We start from the raw sequence: 23,688 nt of genomic DNA, 5'->3' as shown, positions 1-23,688 counted from the left end.
TTGACATGATGGATTACATTTATTGATTTATGGATGTTAAACCATCCTTGCATTCCAGGGATGAACCCCAATTGATCATGGTGCAGAATTTTCTTACTGGTTTGCCAGTATTTTGTTAAGGATCTTTGCATCTATATTCATCAAGGATATTGGTCTAAAATTTTCTTTCCTTGATGTGTCTTTTGGTTTGGGTATGAGGGTGATATTAGCTTCATAGAATGAGTTTGGTAGGGTACCCTCCTTTTCTATTTCCTGGAATACTTTGAGAAGTATTGGAATGAGTTCTTCTTTGAAGGTCTTGTAGAACTCAGCTGAGAATCCATCTGGTCCTGGGCTTTTCTTGGATGGTAGGTTTCTAATGGCTTCTTCTATTTCATTGCTTGATATTGATCTGTTTAAATTGTGTATGTCCTCCTGGTTCAGTTTGGAGGAGCATATGTCTCTAGAAATTTGTCAATGTCTTTGGTATTTTCTATTTTGTTGAAATAATAGATTTTCGAAGTAGCTTCTCATTATGTTCTGTATCTCAGTGGTGTCTCATGATATTTCCTTTTTCATCATGAATTTTACTAATTTGAGTTTTCTCTCTCCTGTTTGTTAGTGTGGCTAAGGGTTTGTCTATTTTGTTTACTTTCTCAAAGAACCAACTTTTTTGTTTTGTCAATATTTTGAATTGTTTCTTTTGTTTCAATTTTATTCATTTTAGCTCTGATTTTAATTATTTCCTGTCTTCTACTTTTAGTGTGTTCTGTTGTTCTTTTTCTAGGGCTTTGAGCTTTAATGCTAGGTCATTTAGTTGTTGACTTCTTCTTTTTTTCTTGGATGCATTCCATGCAATGAATTTTCCTCTTAGTACCGCGTTCATAGTGTTCCAGAAATTTTGAAATGTTGTATAATCGTCCTCATTGACCTCTAAGAATTTTTTTATCTCCTCCTTGATGTTTTCTGTTATCATTGAATGTTTCATTCAATAGCATATTATTTAATCTCCAGGTGTTGGAGTAATTTGTTTTTTATTTTGTCATTGATTTCTAATTTCATTCCATTATGATCTGATAGAACACAAGGCAGAATCTCTTTTTTTGCATTTACTAAGGGCTGCTTTGTGGCATAACCTATGGCCTATTTTTGAGAAGGTTCCATGTGCTGCTGAGAAGAAAGTGAATCTTCTTGTTGATGGATGGAATATTCTATATATGTCCAGTGCTGTGTTAAAATCACCCAGAATTATTGTGTTGTGGTCTATTTGAGTCCTGGAATTGAGAAGGATTTGTTTGATATACAGGGATGCACCTTTGTTTTGGGCATAAATATGTACTATTGTTATGTCTTCCTGATTTATGGTTCCCTTAAGCAGTATGAAATGTCCTCCTTTATCCCTTCTGACTAACTTTGGCTTGAAGTCCACTTTATCTGATATAAGGATGGAAACCCCCGCTTTTTTACTGAGTCCATGTGCATGGTAGGTTTTTTCCCATCCTTTCACCTTTAGTCTGTGGATGTCTTTTTCTATGAGATGAGTCTATTGAAGGCAGCATATTGTTGGGTCTTTCTTTTTAATCCATTCTGCCAGTCTATGTCTTTTGATTGATGAGTCTAGGCCATTAATGTTCAGGGTTATTATTGAGACATGATTTGTATTCCCAGTCATTTGGACTTATTTTTGGTTTTTAACTTGACTTGGTTTCTCCTTTGAGTGGATTTTCCTTTAAGGTAGTTCCTCCCTGTGCTGACCTACATTGTTGTTTTTCATTTTCCTCTTCATGGAATATTTTGCTGAGAATGTTCTGTAGTGCATGCTTTCTATTTGTATATATTTTTTTAACTTTTGTTTGTTATGTTTATTATGGAAGTATTTTATTTCATCTTCAAATATGAGGGTTAGTTTTGCTGGGTATAGGATTCTTGGTTGGCAACCATGTTCTTTCAGAGCTTGAAATATGTTGGTCCAGGCCCTTGTAGCTTTTAGAGTCTGGGTTGAGAAATCTGCTGATATCTATTTGTTTCCCCCTATATGTGATCTGATGCTTTTCTCTCGCGGCCTTCAAAATCCTATCTTTATTTTGAATGTTAGGCATTTTCATTATAATGTGCCTTGGTGTGGACCTGTTGTTATTTTGTGCATTTGGTGTTCTGTAAGCCTCTTGTATTTGATTTTCCATTTCATTCTTCAGGTTTGGGAAATTTTCTGATAGTATTTCATTGAATAGGTTGTTCATTCCTTTGGTTTGTATCTCTGTGCCTTCCTCAATCCTGATAATTCTTAAATTTGGTCTTTTCATGATGTCCCATAGTTCTTGGAGATTCTGTTCATGATTTCTTACCATCTTCTCTGTTTGGGCAACTTTATTTTCAAGATTAAATATTTTGTCTTCATTGTCTGAGGTTCTGTCTTCCAAGTGGTCTAGTCTTTTGGTGATGCTTTCCATTGAGTTTTTTATTTGGTTTATTGTTTCCTTCATTTATGTTTTTTTTTTTTTTTTTGAGAATCTCTATCTCTTTGTTGAAGTGATCTTTTGCTTCCTGCAGGTGCTCTTTCAGCTTATTGGTATTATCATTCATCACCTGCATTTGCTCTCTTATCTCATCCTTTGCTTCAGAATCATTTTAATCATGTATGATCTGAAGTCCTTTTCTGATATTTCTTCTACCATGCTATCACTGGGTTCTATTAATATAGAATCTAAATTTGTTTGGATTATTTTCTTCCCTTGTTTTTTCATGTTGTTCATGTATCTTCCCCTCTAGCAGTGCAGATCTGGGGTATTGCAGTTTCCCCACTGTAGGCGTAAAGTGACCCTATAGGTTTCCAAAACCTTTTCTTTAAGGGGAGATCAATATTAGCCGTGCCTGTTCAGACAGTATGCAACCCTAGACCAAATAGGCCCTATGAGGACATTAACAATATTGTCAAAATAAATAGAATGAGTTCAGTTATTATCTTCAGTATAACAAACAGATTTGCAATAAGGTCTGCAATTTCTAATGGAGGAAAAAGAGGATGGGGAGGGGTGTAGGATGTAACTGTTAATGGGATAAAATATATAGAAGTTCTAGATAATAGAAAGAGTGAAAGTGTAATCAAAAGAAGTTGGTTGTTAGCATGTGAAAAGGGAGAAAGAGTCTCTGAGGGAACAGGTAAACAATAGGAAAAGAGAGCAAGAAAAGTAAAGGAATAAAAATTTAAATTTTTTTAATAAGGAGAAAAAAGAAAATCTAGACTCTAACAGCCATATAGTATTCAAACCTCCCAGTCTTCAGTAGGCTGATGCATGAGAGGTACCTGACAATGAGCTTCCAGGACTATCCAAAATAGCCACTCTGGCTTCCAGATGTGTTGGCAAATGGGGAGTTGCAGCTCAGTGTGTGGGCGTGGTAGGCTGCAGGTGCTGGAGGCGGGGTGTGGTTGGTTGGGCTGGGGTCCTAGAGGTGGGGCGTGGTCAGTCCGGTTGCAGGATCCTGGAGGTGGGGTACAATCAGTCTGGGAGTCCTGGTGGTAGGGTGCAGTTAGTTGGTCTGAGGGTTCTGGTGGCAGGGAGCAGTCAATCTATGTGAGGGCCCTGGGGGCAGGGAGTGATCTGTCGGGCTGAGGGATCCTGGAGACGGGCTCAGTCAGTTCGGCCAGGGGTCCTACGGGCCCTGGCTGTTGTCTCAAATGGCGGCAGCCATGTGTAACCAAACCTTGCAGGTACTGTGACACTGAACTTCCAAGCAACAGCAGGCAGCTGGTTCTCTGTTGGTGGTCTGTGGTTGGTCTGCTGACTGCTGTCGAACCTTCGGGAGGTGAACCTCAGGCAGTGGATGATGGGTAAGTGAAAGGCAGGCAGTGGACAGGCAAAAGGCAGGCAAATGGTGGATGGTAGGTGCCAGTGAGCAATCTGCACTCAAAAAGTAGTTGATGTGCTGGCATACTGCAGGTGATCACAGCAGACAAATGGGGTAAACAGCAGGGGATCGATAAGCTGCAAAAACTGCCTCACCAAGAAACAGATATTCTTTGCTTGAAACCCGAGTTATGGAGCGACAAGGAACGCAACCTCCCTCTAGTCCACCATTTTGGATCTCCTCGATAACCTGAATTTTTAAACTTGTTTCCACACTGATTTTAAAAGATTTAAAACTATTTATTATTAATTCTGTTCAGAAAACTTCTGTGTCTTTGTTTTTGCTGGTTTTCCCTCTTTAAATGAGCATATGTTATTTTATAAGTACATTTTATTGAACTGAGTAGTCATACCTTTTAGTTTGCTTTATTTTGGAAGGAGCTGGATTCACAGAATAAAGGTGGCTGTTCTATTGGTTCCTCCCAGAGCCTTTCTTTCAGGCCTTGATTTGTGGAGTTCAGGAAGAGGAGGGGCAAAGCCATAGGTGTGCCTTGGCTTTCCTAGTGCTGCCTGAGAAGCACCACCCACTGAATGATTTAAAAACAGACATTCAGAATGGGTCTCTGGGTTCTGGAGGCTGTGTGTCCACCGCCAAGGTGTGGGCCAGGCTGTGGTCCTTTGTAGGCTCCAGGGAGGGATCTGCTGCAGGGCTCTCTCCTCACTTCTCCTGGGAGGGTGTTGCCGTTGTGCACATGGCATGACCTTGTGCATCTGTGTTCAGGTCCCCCTTCATGTGAGAACAGTCGTGCTGGACGAGGTCCCTTCCTAAGACCTCATCTTCACCAGCCCATCTGCAGAGACCCAGATTACATGTCTCTCACAGGTATGGGGGGGTCAGCATTTCACCATCTGGGGTGCACAAGTCAACCACAGCAGCGGCCTGGGGGTGCAAAACCAAGGAGACTTGTGGAGGAATTCCAGTGTCATCCTTGAATTGGTAGCAAGGGATAAGATGGTTAAAGAGAACCTTCTTGAATGTTCTCAGTTTGGGGAATTCCTAGTTCTAGCAAAGTTGTCCATAAGGCACATTTCTTATAACATGAATCTTTCATGTTTCCTTAGTTTATAAAGCTAGAGGTGTATCCCTATAAAAGAAAAATACTTGTAAACTAAAATGACAGTAATCTAAACATTTCTGTCACAGACTTAGGAAAGTAAAATTCTAAGCATTATTGACCATCAGAACTTTTGCTTTGGAGTAGTTGGATAGCAGCTGACTTTCTTCTGTAGCAGCTTACTTCATGAATGCTGGGGCTCTTTGAGGCCTATGCAGTCCCAGGCTGCTTCCCTTATGGGTTTGGTATACCCACTTGTAATGACTGATAGAGTTGACCTAAAACCTGTAAGATTTACAGTGTTCAATTATAATTATCAACAAATCTTTAGGACAAGAATATTTAGAAGAATTTCCATCAAATTGGCACTGGAGAGACTTCCAGGCAGTACAGTAGTCCATTGCTGGATGCCATCCAGAGAGGTAGCTGCAGTCCCCAGGGCAGAGCAGAATATCTTGCTGCACTAGGAAGGGCAGGGGAATGGGAGGGTGTGTTCTTGATAGTATGGATGGTGTCAATTAAGAAGGAGTTTTTAGCCAAAGAGTTTGGGCTACGTGTATGTGAAGAACTTTATTGTTAGGAGGATTAGAAGAGAAATTAGTTTACCTGGCTTGGGGAGCAGGCTGTGCCTCTCCTGCTGACTCCATGGTGTGTAGAACAGCAGCTCTCAGGCTGTGCTGCCCTGAGTGACTCCATGGTGTACAGAACAGCAGCTCTCAGGTTGTGCCTGCCCTGAGTGACTCCATGATGTGTAGAACAGCAGCTCTCAGGCTATGCCTGCCCTAGTGACTCCATGGTGTAGAACAGCAGCTCTCAGGCTGTACCTGCCCTGAGTGACTCCATGGTGTGTAGAACAGCAGTTCTCAGGCTGTACCTGCCCTGAGTGACTCCATGGTGTGCAGAACAGCAGCTCTCAGGCTGTGCCTGCCCTGAGTGACTCCATGGTGTGCAGAACAGCAGTTCTCAGGCTGCACCTGCGCTGAGTGACTCCATGGTGTGCAGAACATCAGCTCTCAGGCTGTGCCCGCCCTGAGTGACTCCATGGTGTGCAGAACAGCAGCTCTCAGGCTGTGCCTGCCCTGAGTGACTCCATGGTGTGCAGAACAGCAGCTCTCAGGCTGTGCCCGCCCTGAGTGACTCCATGGTTGGCAGAACGGCAGCTCTCAGGCTGTGCCCACCCTGAGTGACTCCATGGTGGGCAGAACGGCAGCTCTCAGGCTGTGCCCACCCTGAGTGACTCCATGGTGTGCAGAACAGCAGCTCTCAGGCTGTGCCTGCCCCGAGTGACTCCATGGTGTGCAGGACAGCAGTTCTCAGGCTGTGCTGCCCTGAGTGACTCCATGGTGTGTAGAACAGCAGCTCTCAGGCTGTGCTGCCCTGAGTGTCTCCATGGTGTGCAGAACAGCAGCTCTCAGGCTGTGCCTGCCCTGAGTGACTCCATGGTGTATAGAACAGCAGCTCTCAGGCTGTGCCTGCCCTGAGTGACTCCATGGTGTGCAGAACAGCAGCTCTCAGGCTGTGCCTGCCCTGAGTGACTCCATGGTGTGCAGAACAGCAGTTCTCAGGCTGTGCCTGCCCTGGGTGACTCCTTGGTGTGCAGAACAGCACCTCTCAGGCTGTGCCTTGTAGAGACACGCTTACAGCCGTTTGAGGAAGTAGCTCTAAGATGGTGGCTGGCGTTGGACCAAGTGGTGGTGCATAATTAGTGTTAACATGGCGTGATCTCTCATGACCTTTTTCCTGATTGGTTGATGTCTCTTCAGCGCTTATGGTCAACAGATGTTCCTCATTCTTTCTTGATTGGTACTGTGGCACGTGCTCCAATCATGCTACTTAATCCTAAGCTGATTGGCTTCCTTAGTGTATATAAGACATTCTCTTCACCTGGGAGAAAGGACGCACCTCTAAGAAGGACACCCCTCTAAGAAGCAGCACCTGTGAAAGCGTAGCCTCTCTGAAAACAAGCAAACCTCTCTAAAAGCAAGCAAGCAAGGAAGCAACACAAAAATGATAAAGAAGTAGTTCATTCCCAGTCCGCCTCTGATAAATTCCTGCGGTCTTGTTGCTGCAGGTGGCAACAGTGCCTGCCCTGAGTGACTCCGTGGTGTGTAGAACAGCAGCTTATAGGCTGTGCTGCTGCCCTGAGTGACTCCATGGTGTAGAATAGCAGCTCTCAGGCTGTGCCTGTCCTGAGTGACTCCATGGTGTGCAGAACAGCAGCTCTCATGCTGTGCCTGCCCTGAGTGACTCCATGGTATAGAATAGCAGCTCTCATGCTGTGCCCGCCCTGAGTGACTCCATGGTGTAGAACAGCAGCTCTCAGGCTGTGCCCGCCCTGAGTGACTCCATGGTGTGCAGAACAGCAGCTCTCAGGCTGTGCCCGCCCTGAGTGACTCCATGGTGTGCAGAACAGCAGCTCTCAGGCTGTGCCCACCCTGAGTGACTCCATGATGTGTAGAACAGCAGCTCTCAGGCTGTGCCCGCCCTGAGTGACTCCGTGGTGTGTAGAACAGCAGCTCATAGGCTGTGCTGCTGCCCTGAGTGACTCCATGGTTTAGAACAGCAGCTCTCAGGCTGTGCCTGTCCTGAGTGACTCCATGGTGTGCAGAACAGCAGCTCTCATGCTGTGCCTGCCCTGAGTGACTCCATGGTGTGCAGAACAGCAGCTCTCAGGCTGCGCCCTCCCTGAGTGACTCCATGGTGTGCAGAACAGCAGCTCTCAGGCTGTGCCCGCCCTGAGTGACTCCATGGTGTGCAGAACAGCAGCTCTCAGGCTGCGCCTGCCCTGAGTGACTCCATGGTGTGCAGAACAGCAGCTCTCAGGCTGTGCCTGCCCTGAGTGACTCCATGGTGTGTAGAACAGCAGCTTATAGGCTGTGCTGCTGCCCTGAGTGACTCCATGGTTTAGAACAGCAGCTCTCAAGCTGTGCCTGTCCTGAGTGACTCCATGGTGTGCAGAACAGCAGCTCTCAGGCTGTGCCCACCCTGAGTGACTCGGTGGTGTGTAGAACAGCAGCTTATAGGCTGTGCTGCTGCCCTGAGTGACTCCATGGTTTAGAACAGCAGCTCTCAGGCTGTGCCTGTCCTGAGTGACTCCATGGTGTGCAGAACAGCAGCTCTCATGCTGTGCCTGCCCTGAGTGACTCCATGGTGTGCAGAACAGCAGCTCTCATGCTGTGCCTGCCCTGAGTGACTCCATGATGTGTAGAACAGCAGCTCTCAGGCTGTGCCCGCCCTGAGTGACTCCGTGGTGTGTAGAACAGCAGCTTATAGGCTGTGCTGCTGCCCTGAGTGACTCCATGGTTTAGAACAGCAGCTCTCAGGCTGTGCCTGTCCTGAGTGACTCCATGGTGTGCAGAACAGCAGCTCTCATGCTGTGCCTGCCCTGAGTGACTCCATGGTGTGCAGAACAGCAGCTCTCAGGCTGTGCCTGCCCTGAGTGACTCCATGGTGTGTAGAACAGCAGCTCTCAGGCTGTGCCCACCCTGAGTGACTCCATGATGTGTAGAACAGCAGCTCTCATGCTGTGCCTGCCCTGAGTGACTCCATGGTGTACAGAACAGCAGCTCTCAGGCTGTGCCTGCCCTGAGTGACTCCATGGTGTATAGAACAGCAGCTCTCAGGCTGTGCCCACCCTGAGTGACTCCATGATGTGTAGAACAGCAGCTCTCATGCTGTGCCTGCCCTGAGTGACTCCATGGTGTACAGAACAGCAGCTCTCAGGCTGTGCCTGCCCTGAGTGACTCCATGGTGTATAGAACAGCAGCTCTCAGGCTGTGCCTGCCCTGAGTGACTCCATGGTGTATAGAACAGCAGCTCTCAGGCTGTGCCCGCCCTGAGTGACTCCATGGTGTGCAGAACAGCAGCTCTCAGGCTGTACCCGCCCTGAGTGACTCCATGGTGTGTAGAACAGTAGCTCTCAGGCTGTGCCTGCCCTGAGTGACTCCATGGTGTAGAACAGCAGCTCTCAGGCTGTGCCCGCCCTGAGTGACTCCATGATGTGTAGAACAGCAGCTCTCAGGCTGCGCCCGCCCTGAGTGACTCCATGGTGTGCAGAACAGCAGCTCTCAGGCTGCGCCTGCCCTGAGTGACTCCATGGTGTGTAGAACAGCAGCTCTCAGGCTGCGCCTGCCCTGAGTGACTCCGTGGTGTGTAGAACAGCAGCTCTCAGGCTGTGCGTACTCTCAGTATTTTGAGTTTTGAGTGCTGAGGTGGAATGACTCCACACCTTCTTTGTACAAGTCAATTGCCACCATGTGCCTGGCCTAACCATAAGGAACAAACTGATAAAATTAGTCTTGCTAAGAACAATGGCTGCCTGGAATTTATTGGGTCAATCTGAAGTGCGTGATGCATGGGAGTATGAAACTCATGTCAGTAAAAGTAGGCGCAGGAGCTTAAGGAACACAGCAGGTCTTCAAATGACTCAACCCCCTCACTTGAGACCTGTAAAAGGAGGGGCACCCTGAGACTGGACACAGTGGCTCCTGACCCTGCCACCTGGTCACTCATTGTGAACCTTGCCTGGAAGTGTTGCTGCACTGATGAACTCTGCATTTCTGTCCTTGGCCTTCAGCAGAGTCTGGCTCCTCCTGCCCCTGAGTACCTCATCAGTCCCACTCCGAGCTGACATCTTAGTCCATGCTCCAAGGGGACCCTGACACTGCAGCCCTCTGGACCTGGCCTGGAGTGACTTCTGTGCTCTGACAGCTGTGCGCCTGAACAGGTGCCCGTTGGTTCCTAATCGTGTCTGACCACCTGTGGTGTCTGCCTCCTATCTGCTTTTGCCTTTGCTCTCAGTCCAGCCTCCTGGACTCCGTGGCCGCCTTGCCCCTTCCCTAGCCTTTTGTAACCTGTACTTATAATTGTGTCCAGTGTGATGTGTGACCTGAGTGTTTAGATATTAGAAATGACGACTGGAGTACCAGAACCTGGAATGTCCAGCTGACGTTCCCCAGGTGACCTGCAGGTATTCAGTGACCTTCCGCTGCTGGACGTGGTGCTGCCTGTGGATTTGCTGTCATCCAGGGACTGACCTTGTGGAAACACACAAACGAGTTTCATCTGTTTTAGTGACACAGCTCACTCACAACACTAGAGTTGACCTTGTAATTTCTTTACTGTTTTATCAGTTTTTCCATTGAGCAAAGGTTGTTTCTCCATTTTGTAATTGTGTATCTGTAACTTTGTGCAGTAGATTTATAGGTACATAGACAGACACCCGTATTCCTGCTACAGATTTGTACAGTTCATGGGACAAATTGATCTTCCCAGGAGCGTCAGCCTCAAATATAAGGTAGCCAAAAGCCACTCCTCTTTTGTAGTGGACAGAGACTCTCCAGGCTGTCTTGTCCTTCTGCGGGGCTGGTTTATTCCCATGTAATGTGTGGTGGGCTCTGCAGTGTTTCTAGTAGAAGGGGGAGTGCCCACAGGATACAGTGCATGTGGTAATGGATGGAATTTCAACAGGTGCTGTGTGCACCAGGATCCTTGCAAAGGTTAGGCAGGGGACAGGGATCTAGGTGGCACTGGCCGTGGCTCTGCAGCTTCCTCTTGCATGAATTGAGGGAGAACTTGACCACCACATCAGCCTAAGACAACGCCTGGAGCAAAAGGTTCTCCCTGCCCTAAATGTGCACGGGATAAATTCTGTGTTCAAATTTTGACCATTTTAGAGACTATTAGTATGCTGCTGTTTTTAAAAAGCCAATTCAAAATTATTAGAACAATTGAGAATTCACAGCCTGTTGTCATGGTTTGGCCCTGAGGTGTCCCAGGAGCTCCCGTTGTTGCAGGGATGCTCAGAGTGGGATGTCTGGGTTATGCACCCTGACGGGTCTGTCCTGGTTTTAATGGGTGGTAATGAGAGGAGGTGTGTCATGGGCCTGCCTGTAAGGGCACTTCTTCCCTGTGGCCCCTTCCCCTCTCTTCCTCTCTCTGCTTCCTGGTCCCACCCTGAACTGAGTTGCTTCCCTCCACTGGTCCCTTCCCCCATGATCCTCTGCCTCATCTGGACCCAGAGCAATGGAGCCAATTAAGGCAGGACAGGGCCTGCTCAGCCTGGTCTGCAGGGGGAGGCCTTGGTGTCTGCATGGGGTGCAGAGGATTCACTGCGATGACCCACGCCACAGTCTCTGAATCATCAGGTCCTGACAAAAGCAAAGTCCCCTTAATTCACACAAAGGCAACAATGAAGGAGCAAATGTGGCACTGACAGGACCTGATGATTCAGAGACTGTGGCGTGGGTCATCGCAGTGAATCCTCTGCACCCCATGCAGACACCAAGGCCTCCCTCTGTGGTCGTGAGCTATTCAAGGCTGGGGACTTTCTTCCCCTTTAGGGTCTGTTTGACTTCATGGTGGCAAGAATGAGTCTGAAGGCACGGTGGAAGTCTGTGTGAATGGAGGCTGGGGTGCCCTATGCAGCAGCCACTGGGGCAACCCTGATGCGTCCGTCATCTGTTGCCAGCTGCAGGTGGGGTGAGTCGGCCACATCCGACCCAATCAGCCTCTACTACAGGCGCACGTAGGGATCATTCTGTAGTCCAGAAGGATTGAAATGGGCCCAAAGTTCCTTTAATCCACTACTTTTACTGTACCTTTTCCATATTTAGATATGCTTAGATGCACAAATACCACAGAGCTTCAGATCACAGGATCCAGTACAGTGATATGCTTTTCAGTTTGAAGCTTAGGTTCAGCAGACTCTAACCAAACCCCGGGGAGCTGCAGGCACACATCTGGGTTGTGTAAGTACACTCCATGAGGTTTACACAACAAAGGAATCGCCAGGGACGCTTCTCAGAGCGTCTCCTGGTGGCAGCATGGAGCAGGGCCGTGCCTGAGCCTTGCTGGATAGGTGTGAGTTCCTTTCTCCTTGTCAGTTCCTCCAGGAGTGAGAGGAAGAAGCTCTCCCCACAGACGTCACTCCACTTGTAACAAACCACCACTGCACATGCAGGAAATGTGCAGATGCCAAGCAGGGAGAGCCAAAAGAGCCTCTCGCACACAGCCAGCTATCACCAGTGACCCCACCTGAGACACAGCTAGCTATCACCAACTACACCTGCCTGAGACACAGCTAGCTATCACCAACTACTCCCGCCTGAGACACTGCTAGCTATCACCAGCTACACCTGCTGAGACACAGCTAGCTATCACCAACTACACCTGCCTGAGACACAGCTAGCTATCACCAACTACATCTGCCTGATACACAGCTAGCTATCACCAACTACCCCCGCCTGAGACACAGCTAGCTATCACCAACTACACCTGCCTGAGACACAGCTAGCTATCACTGGCAACCCCCCCTGAGACACAGCTAGCTATCACCAACTACACCTGCCTGAGACACAGCTAGCTATCACTGGCAACCCCCCCTGAGACACAGCTAGCTATCACCAACTACATCTGCCTGATACACAGCTAGCTATCACCAACTACCCCCACCTGAGACACAGCTAGCTATCACCAATTACACCTGCCTGAGACACAGCTAGCTATCACCGGCAACTCCCCCTGAGACACAGCTAGCTATCACCAACTACACCTGCCTGAGACACAGCTAGCTATCACCAACTACCCCCGCCTGAGACACAGCTAGCTATCACCAACTACACCTGCTGAGACACAGCTAGCTATCACTAGCTACACCTGCTGAGACACAGCTAGCTATCACCAACTACACCTGCCTGAGACACAGCTAGCTATCACCAACTACATCTGCCTGATACACAGCTAGCTATCACCAACTACCCCCGCCTGAGACACAGCTAGCTATCACCAACTACACCTGCCTGAGACACAGCTAGCTATCACTGGCAACCCCCCCTGAGACACAGCTAGCTATCACCAACTACACCTGCCTGAGACACAGCTAGCTATCACCAACTACCCCCGCCTGAGACACAGCTAGCTATCACCAGCTACACCTGCTGAGACACAGCTAGCTATCACTAGCTACACCTGCTGAGACACAGCTAGCTATCACCAACTACACCTGCCTGAGACACAGCTAGCTATCACCAACTACACCTGCCTGAGACACAGCTAGCTATCACCAACTACACCTGCCTGAGACACAGCTAGCTATCACCAACTACACCTGCCTGAGACACAGCTAGCTATCACCAACTACACCTGCCTGAGACACAGCTAGCTATCACCAGCTACACCTGCTGAGACACAGCTAGCTATCACCAGCTACACCTGCTGAGACACAGCTAGCTATCACCAGCTACACCTGCCTGAGACACAGCTAGCTATCACCAACTACACCTGCCTGAGACACAGCTAGCTATCACCAGCTACACCTGCCTGAGACACAGCTAGCTATCACCAGCTACACCTGCCTGAGACACAGCTAGCTATCACCAGCTACACCTGCTGAGACACAGCTAGCTATCACCAGCTACACCTGCTGAGACACAGCTAGCTATCACCAGCTACACCTGCCTGAGACACAGCTAGCTATCACCAGCTACACCTGCCTGAGACACAGCTAGCTATCACCAGCTACACCTGCCTGAGACACAGCTAGCTATCACCAACTACACCTGCCTGAGACACAACTAGCTATCACCAACTACACCTGCTGAGACACAGCTAGCTATCACCAACTACTCCCGCGTGAGACACAGCTAGCTATCACCAGCTACACCTGCTGAGACACAGCTAGCTATCACTAGCTACACCTGCTGAGACACAGCTAGCTATCACCAACTACTCCCGCCTGAGACACTGCTAGCTATCACCAGCTACACCTGCTGAGACACAGCTAGCTATCACCAACTACACCTGCCTGAGACACAGCTAGCTATCACCAACTACACCTGCTGAGACACAGCTAGCTATCACCAACTACCCCCACCTGAGACACAGCTAGCTATCACCAACTACACCTGCCTGAGACACAGCTAGCTATCACCGGCAACTCCCCCTGAGACACAGCTAGCTATCACCAACTACACCTGCCTGAGACACAGCTAGCTATCACCAACTACCCCCGCCTGAGACACAGCTAGCTATCACCAACTACACCTGCTGAGACACAGCTAGCTATCACTAGCTACACCTGCTGAGACACAGCTAGCTATCACCAACTACACCTGCCTGAGACACAGCTAGCTATCACCAACTACATCTGCCTGATACACAGCTAGCTATCACCAACTACCCCCGCCTGAGACACAGCTAGCTATCACCAACTACACCTGCCTGAGACACAGCTAGCTATCACTGGCAACCCCCCCTGAGACACAGCTAGCTATCACCAACTACACCTGCCTGAGACACAGCTAGCTATCACCAACTACACCTGCTGAGACACAGCTAGCTATCACCAACTACTCCCGCGTGAGACACAGCTAGCTATCACCAGCTACACCTGCTGAGACACAGCTAGCTATCACTAGCTACACCTGCTGAGACACAGCTAGCTATCACCAGCTACACCTGCCTGAGACACAGCTAGCTATCACCAACTACACCTGCCTGAGACACAGCTAGCTATCACCGGCAACTCCCCCTGAGACACAGCTAGCTATCACCAACTACACCTGCCTGAGACACAGCTAGCTATCACCAACTACCCCCGCCTGAGACACAGCTAGCTATCACCAACTACACCTGCTGAGACACAGCTAGCTATCACTAGCTACACCTGCTGAGACACAGCTAGCTATCACCAACTACACCTGCCTGAGACACAGCTAGCTATCACCAACTACATCTGCCTGATACACAGCTAGCTATCACCAACTACCCCCGCCTGAGACACAGCTAGCTATCACCAACTACACCTGCCTGAGACACAGCTAGCTATCACTGGCAACCCCCCCTGAGACACAGCTAGCTATCACCAACTACACCTGCCTGAGACACAGCTAGCTATCACCAACTACCCCCGCCTGAGACACAGCTAGCTATCACCAGCTACACCTGCTGAGACACAGCTAGCTATCACTAGCTACACCTGCTGAGACACAGCTAGCTATCACCAGCTACACCTGCCTGAGACACAGCTAGCTATCACCAACTACACCTGCCTGAGACACAGCTAGCTATCACCAACTACACCTGCCTGAGACACAGCTAGCTATCACCAACTACACCTGCCTGAGACACAGCTAGCTATCACCAACTACACCTGCCTGAGACACAGCTAGCTATCACCAGCTACACCTGCTGAGACACAGCTAGCTATCACCAGCTACACCTGCTGAGACACAGCTAGCTATCACCAACTACACCTGCCTGAGACACAGCTAGCTATCACCAGCTACACCTGCTGAGACACAGCTAGCTATCACCAGCTACACCTGCTGAGACACAGCTAGCTATCACCAGCTACACCTGCCTGAGACACAGCTAGCTATCACCAACTACACCTGCCTGAGACACAGCTAGCTATCACCAGCTACACCTGCCTGAGACACAGCTAGCTATCACCAGCTACACCTGCCTGAGACACAGCTAGCTATCACCAGCTACACCTGCTGAGACACAGCTAGCTATCACCAGCTACACCTGCTGAGACACAGCTAGCTATCACCAGCTACACCTGCCTGAGACACAGCTAGCTATCACCAGCTACACCTGCCTGAGACACAGCTAGCTATCACCAGCTACACCTGCCTGAGACACAGCTAGCTATCACCAACTACACCTGCCTGAGACACAGCTAGCTATCACCAACTACACCTGCTGAGACACAGCTAGCTATCACCAACTACTCCCGCGTGAGACACAGCTAGCTATCACCAGCTACACCTGCTGAGACACAGCTAGCTATCACTAGCTACACCTGCTGAGACACAGCTAGCTATCACCAGCTACACCTGCCTGAGACACAGCTAGCTATCACCAACTACACCTGCCTGAGACACAGCTAGCTATCACCAACTACACCTGCCTGAGACACAGCTAGCTATCACCAACTACACCTGCTGAGACACAGCTAGCTATCACCAACTACCCCCGCCTGAGACACAGCTAGCTATCACCAACTACACCTGCTGAGACACAGCTAGCTATCACCAGCTACACCTGCTGAGACACAGCTAGCTATCACCAACTACACCTGCCTGAGACACAGCTAGCTATCACCAGCTACACCTGCTGAGACACAGCTAGCTATCACTAGCTACACCTGCTGAGACACAGCTAGCTATCACCAGCTACACCTGCTGAGACACAGCTAGCTATCACTAGCTACACCTGCTGAGACACAGCTATCACCAGCTACACCTGCCTGAGACACAGCTAGCTATCACCAACTACACCTGCCTGAGACACAGCTAGCTATCACCAACTACACCTGCCTGAGACACAGCTAGCTATCACCAACTACACCTGCTGAGACACAGCTAGCTATCACCAACTACCCCCGCCTGAGACACAGCTAGCTATCACCAACTACACCTGCTGAGACACAGCGAGCTATCACTAGCTACACCTGCTGAGACACAGCTAGCTATCACTAGCTACACCTGCTGAGACACAGCTAGCTATCACCAGCTACACCTGCCTGAGACACAGCTAGCCATCACTAGCTACACCTGCTGAGACACAGCTAGCTATCACCAGCTACACCTGCTGAGACACAGCTAGCTATCACCAGCTACACCTGCTGAGACACAGCTAGCTATCACTAGCTACACCTGCTGAGACACAGCTAGCTATCACTAGCTACACCTGCTGAGACACAGCTAGCTATCACCAGCTACACCTGCCTGAGACACAGCTATCACCAACTACACCTGCCTGAGACACAGCTAGCTATCACCAGCTACACCTGCCTGAGACACAGCTATCACCAACTACACCTGCTGAGACACAGCTAGCTATCACCAGCTACACCTGCTGAGACACAGCTAGCTATCACCAGCTACACCTGCCTGAGACACAGCTATCACCAACTACACCTGCTGAGACACAGCTAGCTATCACCGGCTACACCTGCTGAGACACAGCTAGCTATCACCGGCTACACCTGCTGAGACACAGCTAGCTATCACCAGCTACACCTGGTGAGACACAGCTAGCTATCACCAGCTACACCTGCTGAGACACAGCTAGCTATCACCGGCTACCCTCCCCTGCCCCCCGCCTGAGATGGGTCTGTGAGTTGCCAGAGACCTCCTGTCCTCCCCTTGGAAGAGGAATAAGGAATATTCAGTAAACAGAGACCTTGAGTCCTAGGGTTTGTCAGAGTTCTGATTCCATTGCAGCAGCACATATTTTTCCTTAATAGAAGTTGGTGTGATTCAGGACGAAAGAGGAGTAAGACCAGAGCCTAGAAGTTTTGGTGCTTAGAAATGTTAATTGCTGATTTTATCAATGGATATTAAGTCCTGCAAAACTCATCAGCAGGTCATGAGGAATGTCGATATGCTTTTTACTTTCAAGGCCAGGAGGTGTAGCAGATTTGTGTACAGGTGTCAACATCCTCTTTTATGTGCAAACCGCGTGCACCTTTATACCCCTGAAAACCAGAAAGGAATAAAACAAGGTGTGAGACATGAAGAAAATGAACAGAGCTCTAATGTAGTTATAGAGTGGTTACCAGTCTTTTGATCATGAAAGGATGTAGCTGGATCCAGCAGGTATAAATCCATCTCAGCCACCCCTCTCCTAAACATACACCTCGCACGCTGAAAGCAGAGCACCCAGCTCTGCTGTGAAGACACATTCATGGTTACAGAGCTCACCCTGTGAATCCAGTGAGTGTTGAATCCTTTGAAGCTTAATACTAGTTTGTACACATCAGAGGTTGCCTATGAAAATATGTGACAAGATGAGCTAAAAGCAGAGCCCTTCTGCATATTATTATTTTATTAATCAGTTTCAGTGTCTTGCTAGCACATAGTATATGTAAGATTCAAAAACTTGTAGACAGATTCTAGACTATTATTGTGCTTAGTCATAGTAATCAATTTGAAAATTCTAACCTAGAATGCTGAAACTGGAAAAAAATCATCTGAACTTCTGCTTTTAGAGATTAGAAGGAAGAGCCACAGAGATTGCAGCTCAGAGTGACTGTTAGCTGGGTCCAGATCAGAACCCAGGTCCCACAGGGCCTCGCAGCACGTTGTGGGCAGGTTACCCATGCTCCCGTTTTGTATCAGCAGCTTGCCTGTCTTCTAGAGTCAGCCCTGGGTAGCAAGGCACACAGAGAGAGCTAGTCATGGCTGATGAAAAGGTCTCCGTGTAACCAGCAGCCCATGTTCTGATCTGTGTTCAAATCCTTGTGGCTTACACACTTGGTGCTCTTTCTCTTTCTTTGCTGCACATCCATCTTCTCGATTTCTTCCGGTTTTTAAAAATCTGCATCTTTGGATGAGCAATGTGGCTGCCATTTGATGGACCTAACATCTGTTGCGTTTCCAGAGGAAAGGGAGTAGCAAGGCACACCCCAGTCTCGGGACTGCACCACATTCCCATTCACTGGAGCAGTGTCCACTGTCACAGAGACGAAGAGAGCATACTGCTCTGTGAAAAGGAGGCCTGCAGGGGTGGGGCGGGTCCCCAGGAGACGGCTGCCACCATCTCCTGCGTCTCATCCCATGATAAAACAAAAGCTTGCCTTAGCTGCATCGTGTTTTAACATGATTCTAGATGATAAAGTTCTCTTATTAAATCATTTCTTTTAAGGATTTAAATACAGAAATAGTGTGAATCATCATATTTGAGAGTCTGTTGTGCATTTCTTTGAATTCTATTTGATTTTCAAATAGTATCTAATGTTTAACACTTTACTTTTAATGCAATTTGGTTTCAGAAATACATACTGTGTAATATGTTGCATGTGAAATGCTTACTCTGGTAATGGGAAGACATGACGGAGGCAAGATGGGAAATGGTCTTGAAACCCAACATAAACTGCAGCAACTAGATCGAAATGACGTGCCTGTGTAACGGAGCACAGGCGTGGTGCTGGAGTCCTTCCTTGGGTGTTGGTGTGGATCGGGTTTTGTCGGCTCCACACCTGGTGTGTGGTGCTCCGAGGCTCGAGTGACCTTCCGACAGGTTGTGTCCGCAGGAGTGCACGGTAGGAGGCACAGCACCTGAAGGTGGCGCCTGTTTTTGTTCCAGGGCGTGACCACAGCTGGGGCCCAGTGTGCTCCCAGGAGCCCTTTTTGTGTACTGGTTGTGAGTAGCAGCATGGCCAGGTGTCCCAGGTGGTGACAAGCTAGCAGCCAGGGCATAGCTTCTGTTGGGGGGGGATTGTCAGGGGAAACACAAAGCCTGTCACCACAAGACACCAAGAGGCCCACGAGCATGATGCCGAGGTGGCTGAGCTCCTGCTGCAGATGCTGCCCGAGCCCAGGCCCCTGCAGGGTGGGAGCCACCTGTCGTCTACACGACAGGTGGGTCTTCCTTCACCACTTGAGGATGAGGGCACATTTGCCAGGACTATTGATACAATGGGGCACCATTGTATCAATAATGCACTGCATTGGCCACACTGTTGGTGTAATTCTGTGATCAATGTGATTGATCAAATATCTCACACTTTATAGTAAAGTGAAACCCTGAAGCAACATGTTATGATTTTTATTCAGTATCTAATTTTATTCTCTCTATCCTTGTAATATATCCACTTACATTCTAATTACTAATCATTTTCAGGTTATTTATAAAAACCTATAAGACACACCAGGTTGGGAAAAAGATGGATTTGAAAAAAGATTCCCTTATGATTGAGTAAGAGAGAATTTGAGGTAGTGTGGGTGGAGTTGGGGAGCACAGTGAGGACCCCAGCACCTGCCTTAAAGGGGAAGTGGGTTCAGTGAGCACTGAGCCCGTCTCAGTAGAGAGATGACCCCCAGCACCTGCCTTAAAGGTGAGGAGGAGTCAGTGAGCACTGAGCCTGCCTCAGGTAGAGAGATGACCCCCAGCACCTCCCTTAAAGGTGAAGAGGAGTCAATGAGCACTGAGCCTGCTTCAGGTAGAGAGATGACCCTCAGCCCCTCCCTTAAAGGTGAGGAGGAGTCAATGAGCACTGAGCCTGCCTCAGGTAGAGAGATGACCCCCAGCACCTCCCTTAAAGGTGAGGAGGAGTCAGTGAGCACTGAGCCTGTCTCAGGTAGAGAGATGACCCCCAGCACCTCCCTTAAAGGTGAGGAGGAGTCAGTGAGCACTGCGCCTGCCTCAGGTAGAGAGATGACCCCCAGCACCTCCCTTAAAGGTGAGGAGGAGTCAGTGAGCACTGAGCCTGCCTCAGTAGAGAGATGACCCCCAGCCCCTCCCTTAAAGGTGAGGAGGAATCAGTGAGCACTGCACCTGCCTCAGGTAGAGAGATGACCCCCAGCACCTCCCTTAAAGGTGAGGAGGAGTCAATGAGCACTGAGCCTGCCTCAGGTAGAGAGATGACCCCCAGCACCTCCCTTAAAGGTGAGGAGGAGTCAATGAGCACTGAGCCTGCCTCAGGTAGAGAGATGACCCCCAGCACCTCCCTTAAAGGTGAGGAGGAGTCAGTGAGCACTGCGCCTGCCTCAGGTAGAGAGATGACCCCCAGCACCTCCCTTAAAGGTGAGGAGGAGTCAGTGAGCACTGCGCCTGCCTCAGGTACCTCCCCTAAAGGTGAAGTAGAGTCTGAAGGGTTAGGGAAAATAATATTCCTACAAGATAGCCCTTGAAGAAAAGCAGAGAGAGGTGCAGCTTGGGAGGAGGGAGGGAAACTAGCCCAGGATTAAGCTCCCAGTAAATCCTTTCCTAATTACAATGGGCCCTTAAAGGAAAGGGGAGAATACTGAATGCTGGGCCCTGAATTTTGACCTTCCCCCATCGTAAATTAGTCCTAAATAGAGGCACAGCAAATATTGAAACTCTAGGAAACAATGGATCCCAGAGAAAGTAAAGCAATGGGCAAGATCTGAGTACTCATCCCTCAGGATCTGGACTCCTATCTCCCCAGATAATGAGTTTCAATCTTTTTACAACTACCCTCCTAGGTAGAATATGATGTGCAACAACTGAATTTCCCACGATTTTTGTGATTTTGTTAAGATGATGAGGATGTTAACTAAATTTTATGGTATGGCCTCTATATTTTTTATTCTTTGACAGTTTCTTTTCTTTTTTTAGTTGTAGATGAACACAATACCTTTATTTTACTTGTTTATTTTTATGTGATGCTGAGGACTGAACCCAGTGCCTCACACATGCTAGGCACGCACTCTACCACTGAGCTCCAACCCTAGCCCCCATTGACAATTTCTTATCTAAACAGAAAAAAATCTTAAATAGACTGTCACAATGATAAAATGAAAGGTAGTGTGTTGTGAAGGCGCTAGGGTGTAGATGACTCCAAACTCTTTATTTGAATTATTACCTACCAGACTTACTGTGAGATGACCATTAATTAAGAAACATACTCTTTGTTTCATGATTTTTGTTGTATATCTCAAACTTTTTAAAAGAAAAAATAAACAATACAATTTATAAAAATTAAATTTTTTATCACAATTTAATCATATATTTTGATCCTATTTTTATCCTTTTACAAAATGCATGCTGGTTAACTTATGTGTTTCAACTTCATTCCAAATAAAGGAATGTGAGTATATGCAAATACTAAAATTTGAATTTTGCTTCAGGTATGGTGTTCATACATGAACGCAGCCATCCAGCTGCTGTGGACTGTCCTGCTGTGGAGACTGAGCGGTGCATTCACTGCCTCAGTGCAGTGTGCTCTTGCCCCATCTCTGGCTTCCAGCACCTCTTCCACCCGTTGCCCTTTCTCACAGATAACCTAACCCCCCACCTGTGCTGACCATTAGGGTTTCCTTGGTGCCTTTGTACCTCTGCTTATTTAATCTGCCTCTGTGGAGGATGAACTCCAGGAGGGCAGGCTCAGTCTGGTGCCCAGAGCAACACCTGGCAGGCTGCGGATGTGGATTCTTGTTGCTAAACACAGGTGAATGCTGGACATTGTGAATCATTTTTTGTTTGGAATGGCCTTTCTCAGTTTTGAGCATCTCTTGCTAACCCAGTCAGTCTGTGAACACTTATGACATGCTTTCTACATACAGGTACCTGAAATACACAGGTGAGAGGGAAGGGGCCTCCGGGTCCTCATTCTAGCTGACAGGGAGTGGACTGTTGGAGATAAGCACAAACACTCTGAGGAGGATGCGGTCAGGAAGGTGGCAGGTGTGCCTGCAGCCTGAGGAAGGGAAGGTTGGGAAGGTCAGGGCTGAGAACTGAATGATGAGAGGAGGGGCCACCTGAAGATCCTGGGAGGAGGGCATAGGTGGCAGCAGCTGCCGGGTAGCACTGAGGTGGCCGAGCCTTTGCTTAGAAGGAAGAGGACATCGTAGGTACAGCCTAGTGGTTTTAGGGGCCTCCAAGCAGAGCAGCAGCAGACAGGGAAGGTCAGACACCGGCAAGGGCCTCAGGCTGGGAATGAGGACATTTGGGGGCTCTTTGTTTTTTTGATGCTGGGATGGAACCCAGGGCCAGGCAGGCCCTCTCCCACTGAGCTTCCCACCCCTCTGGGTGGCTCTATGCTGAGGAAATGCGTGTAGGCTGATTCTCACCCAAGTGAACCTGCAGCTATCCAGACGATCAGCTTGCTGCAAAGAGTTGTATGATTTTGACTTGATTTCTACAGATATAAAAATAATTCTGTCCTGAAAACAATTATGTTATAAACATGCCATTTTTAATAACTGACATGTCGATAAAGCTCAAGCTGCTATAATTAAAATAATCCATGTCTCCATCATATTCTAAATTGCTTCCAGTAATCTTCAGGTTTTAGTGTCTTTCTGGTCTCTGAGGTGGTTGGGAAGATGGATTTAAACTGTCAGCTGTGAAGGGCTGTCGAATGGACGTAATTCAGTGAGGAGTGTTTGCCCGGGTCAAGAGCACCCTGATACGTTTGTTTATATGTGCAGGTCATGCACACATGGCGTAGCTCATCAAGTGCTGTTGAGAGGGCAGTGGACTCAGCCCATGCTTATGGAGCTGTGTTGCCAAGATGCAAGCTGACCTGTCCGTCTTACGTCAACAGGCCCAGAGCCGCCTGCCATCCGCCTGGCTGGTGGCCGCAGCCCGCATGAAGGGCGAGTGGAGCTCTACCGTGCTGGTCGGTGGGGCACCATCTGTGATGACCAGTGGGACGATGCAGATGCAGCAGTGGTCTGCAGGCAGCTGGGTCTCAGGTTTGTTTTTATTGTTCTTGTTTGGTTTTGCTTAGATTTTTGAATCTGTCATTTCTATACCCAAAGGAAGGCACTGTTTGTTTAAACGGCACGTATCCTGAAGCGGGTCGGAAGCCCAGCGCTGCTTCTCTATGCTGGCGGCTCCTGCAGAGTGCTCCCTGTGCTCTCAGTCCTAACCTGCTTGTGCTGCGCTGCTGGTTGCATGTCAGCAGGAGCCGAGGTTCTTGCTGGTTTCCAGGGTCGCCCTTATGGCTCCCGGGTAAGGACCAAGCACTGTCAGGCAGAGACGTGGGTCATCTGATCAGAAAACTCACTTTGAACACTTGTCCCCAAATGTCGTCTGACCTTTGAGCCTCTCTTCCTCATTTGTTAGGAATGTGCTTAGAACAAAGGCTGTTGATTAATGCCTGTAGGACGCAGTTCCCGTGTGGGAAGTGGAAATGCAGCTGAGCAAGGGAGACAGCAGCATAAAGTCTGCCTTCCACCTAGACTGCAGACCTCCTAATCCCTCTCTGTTGTGATTCTGAACATTGGCATAACAAACTTAAAGTTCATCTAAAACTCTACCAGGGGATC

At 48.5% G+C, this 23,688-nt stretch overlaps 1 protein-coding gene across 1 annotated transcript in view; it reads left to right on the top strand.

The window, feature by feature from the left end:
• Positions 1 to 23,688, top strand: part of PRSS12 (serine protease 12) — a gene marked incomplete at its 5' end in the record, with an annotated part of 88,666 nt that overhangs the window by 7,851 nt on the left and 57,127 nt on the right. Inside the window, 5 exon segments of the mRNA XM_079153130.1 lie at positions 11,281 to 11,288; positions 11,292 to 11,419; positions 18,332 to 18,521; positions 22,955 to 23,112; positions 23,263 to 23,371. Of these exon segments, the coding sequence (XP_079009256.1) occupies positions 11,281 to 11,288; positions 11,292 to 11,419; positions 18,332 to 18,521; positions 22,955 to 23,112; positions 23,263 to 23,371 (593 nt within the window).

This window comes from Sciurus vulgaris (assembly GCF_902686455.1).
Source record: "Sciurus vulgaris genome assembly, chromosome: 9".
In the NCBI taxonomy this organism is placed as follows: domain Eukaryota; kingdom Metazoa; phylum Chordata; class Mammalia; order Rodentia; family Sciuridae; genus Sciurus; species Sciurus vulgaris.
Note: the sequence above shows the minus strand (reverse complement) of the source record. Positions and strands in the feature narration are given on the sequence as shown.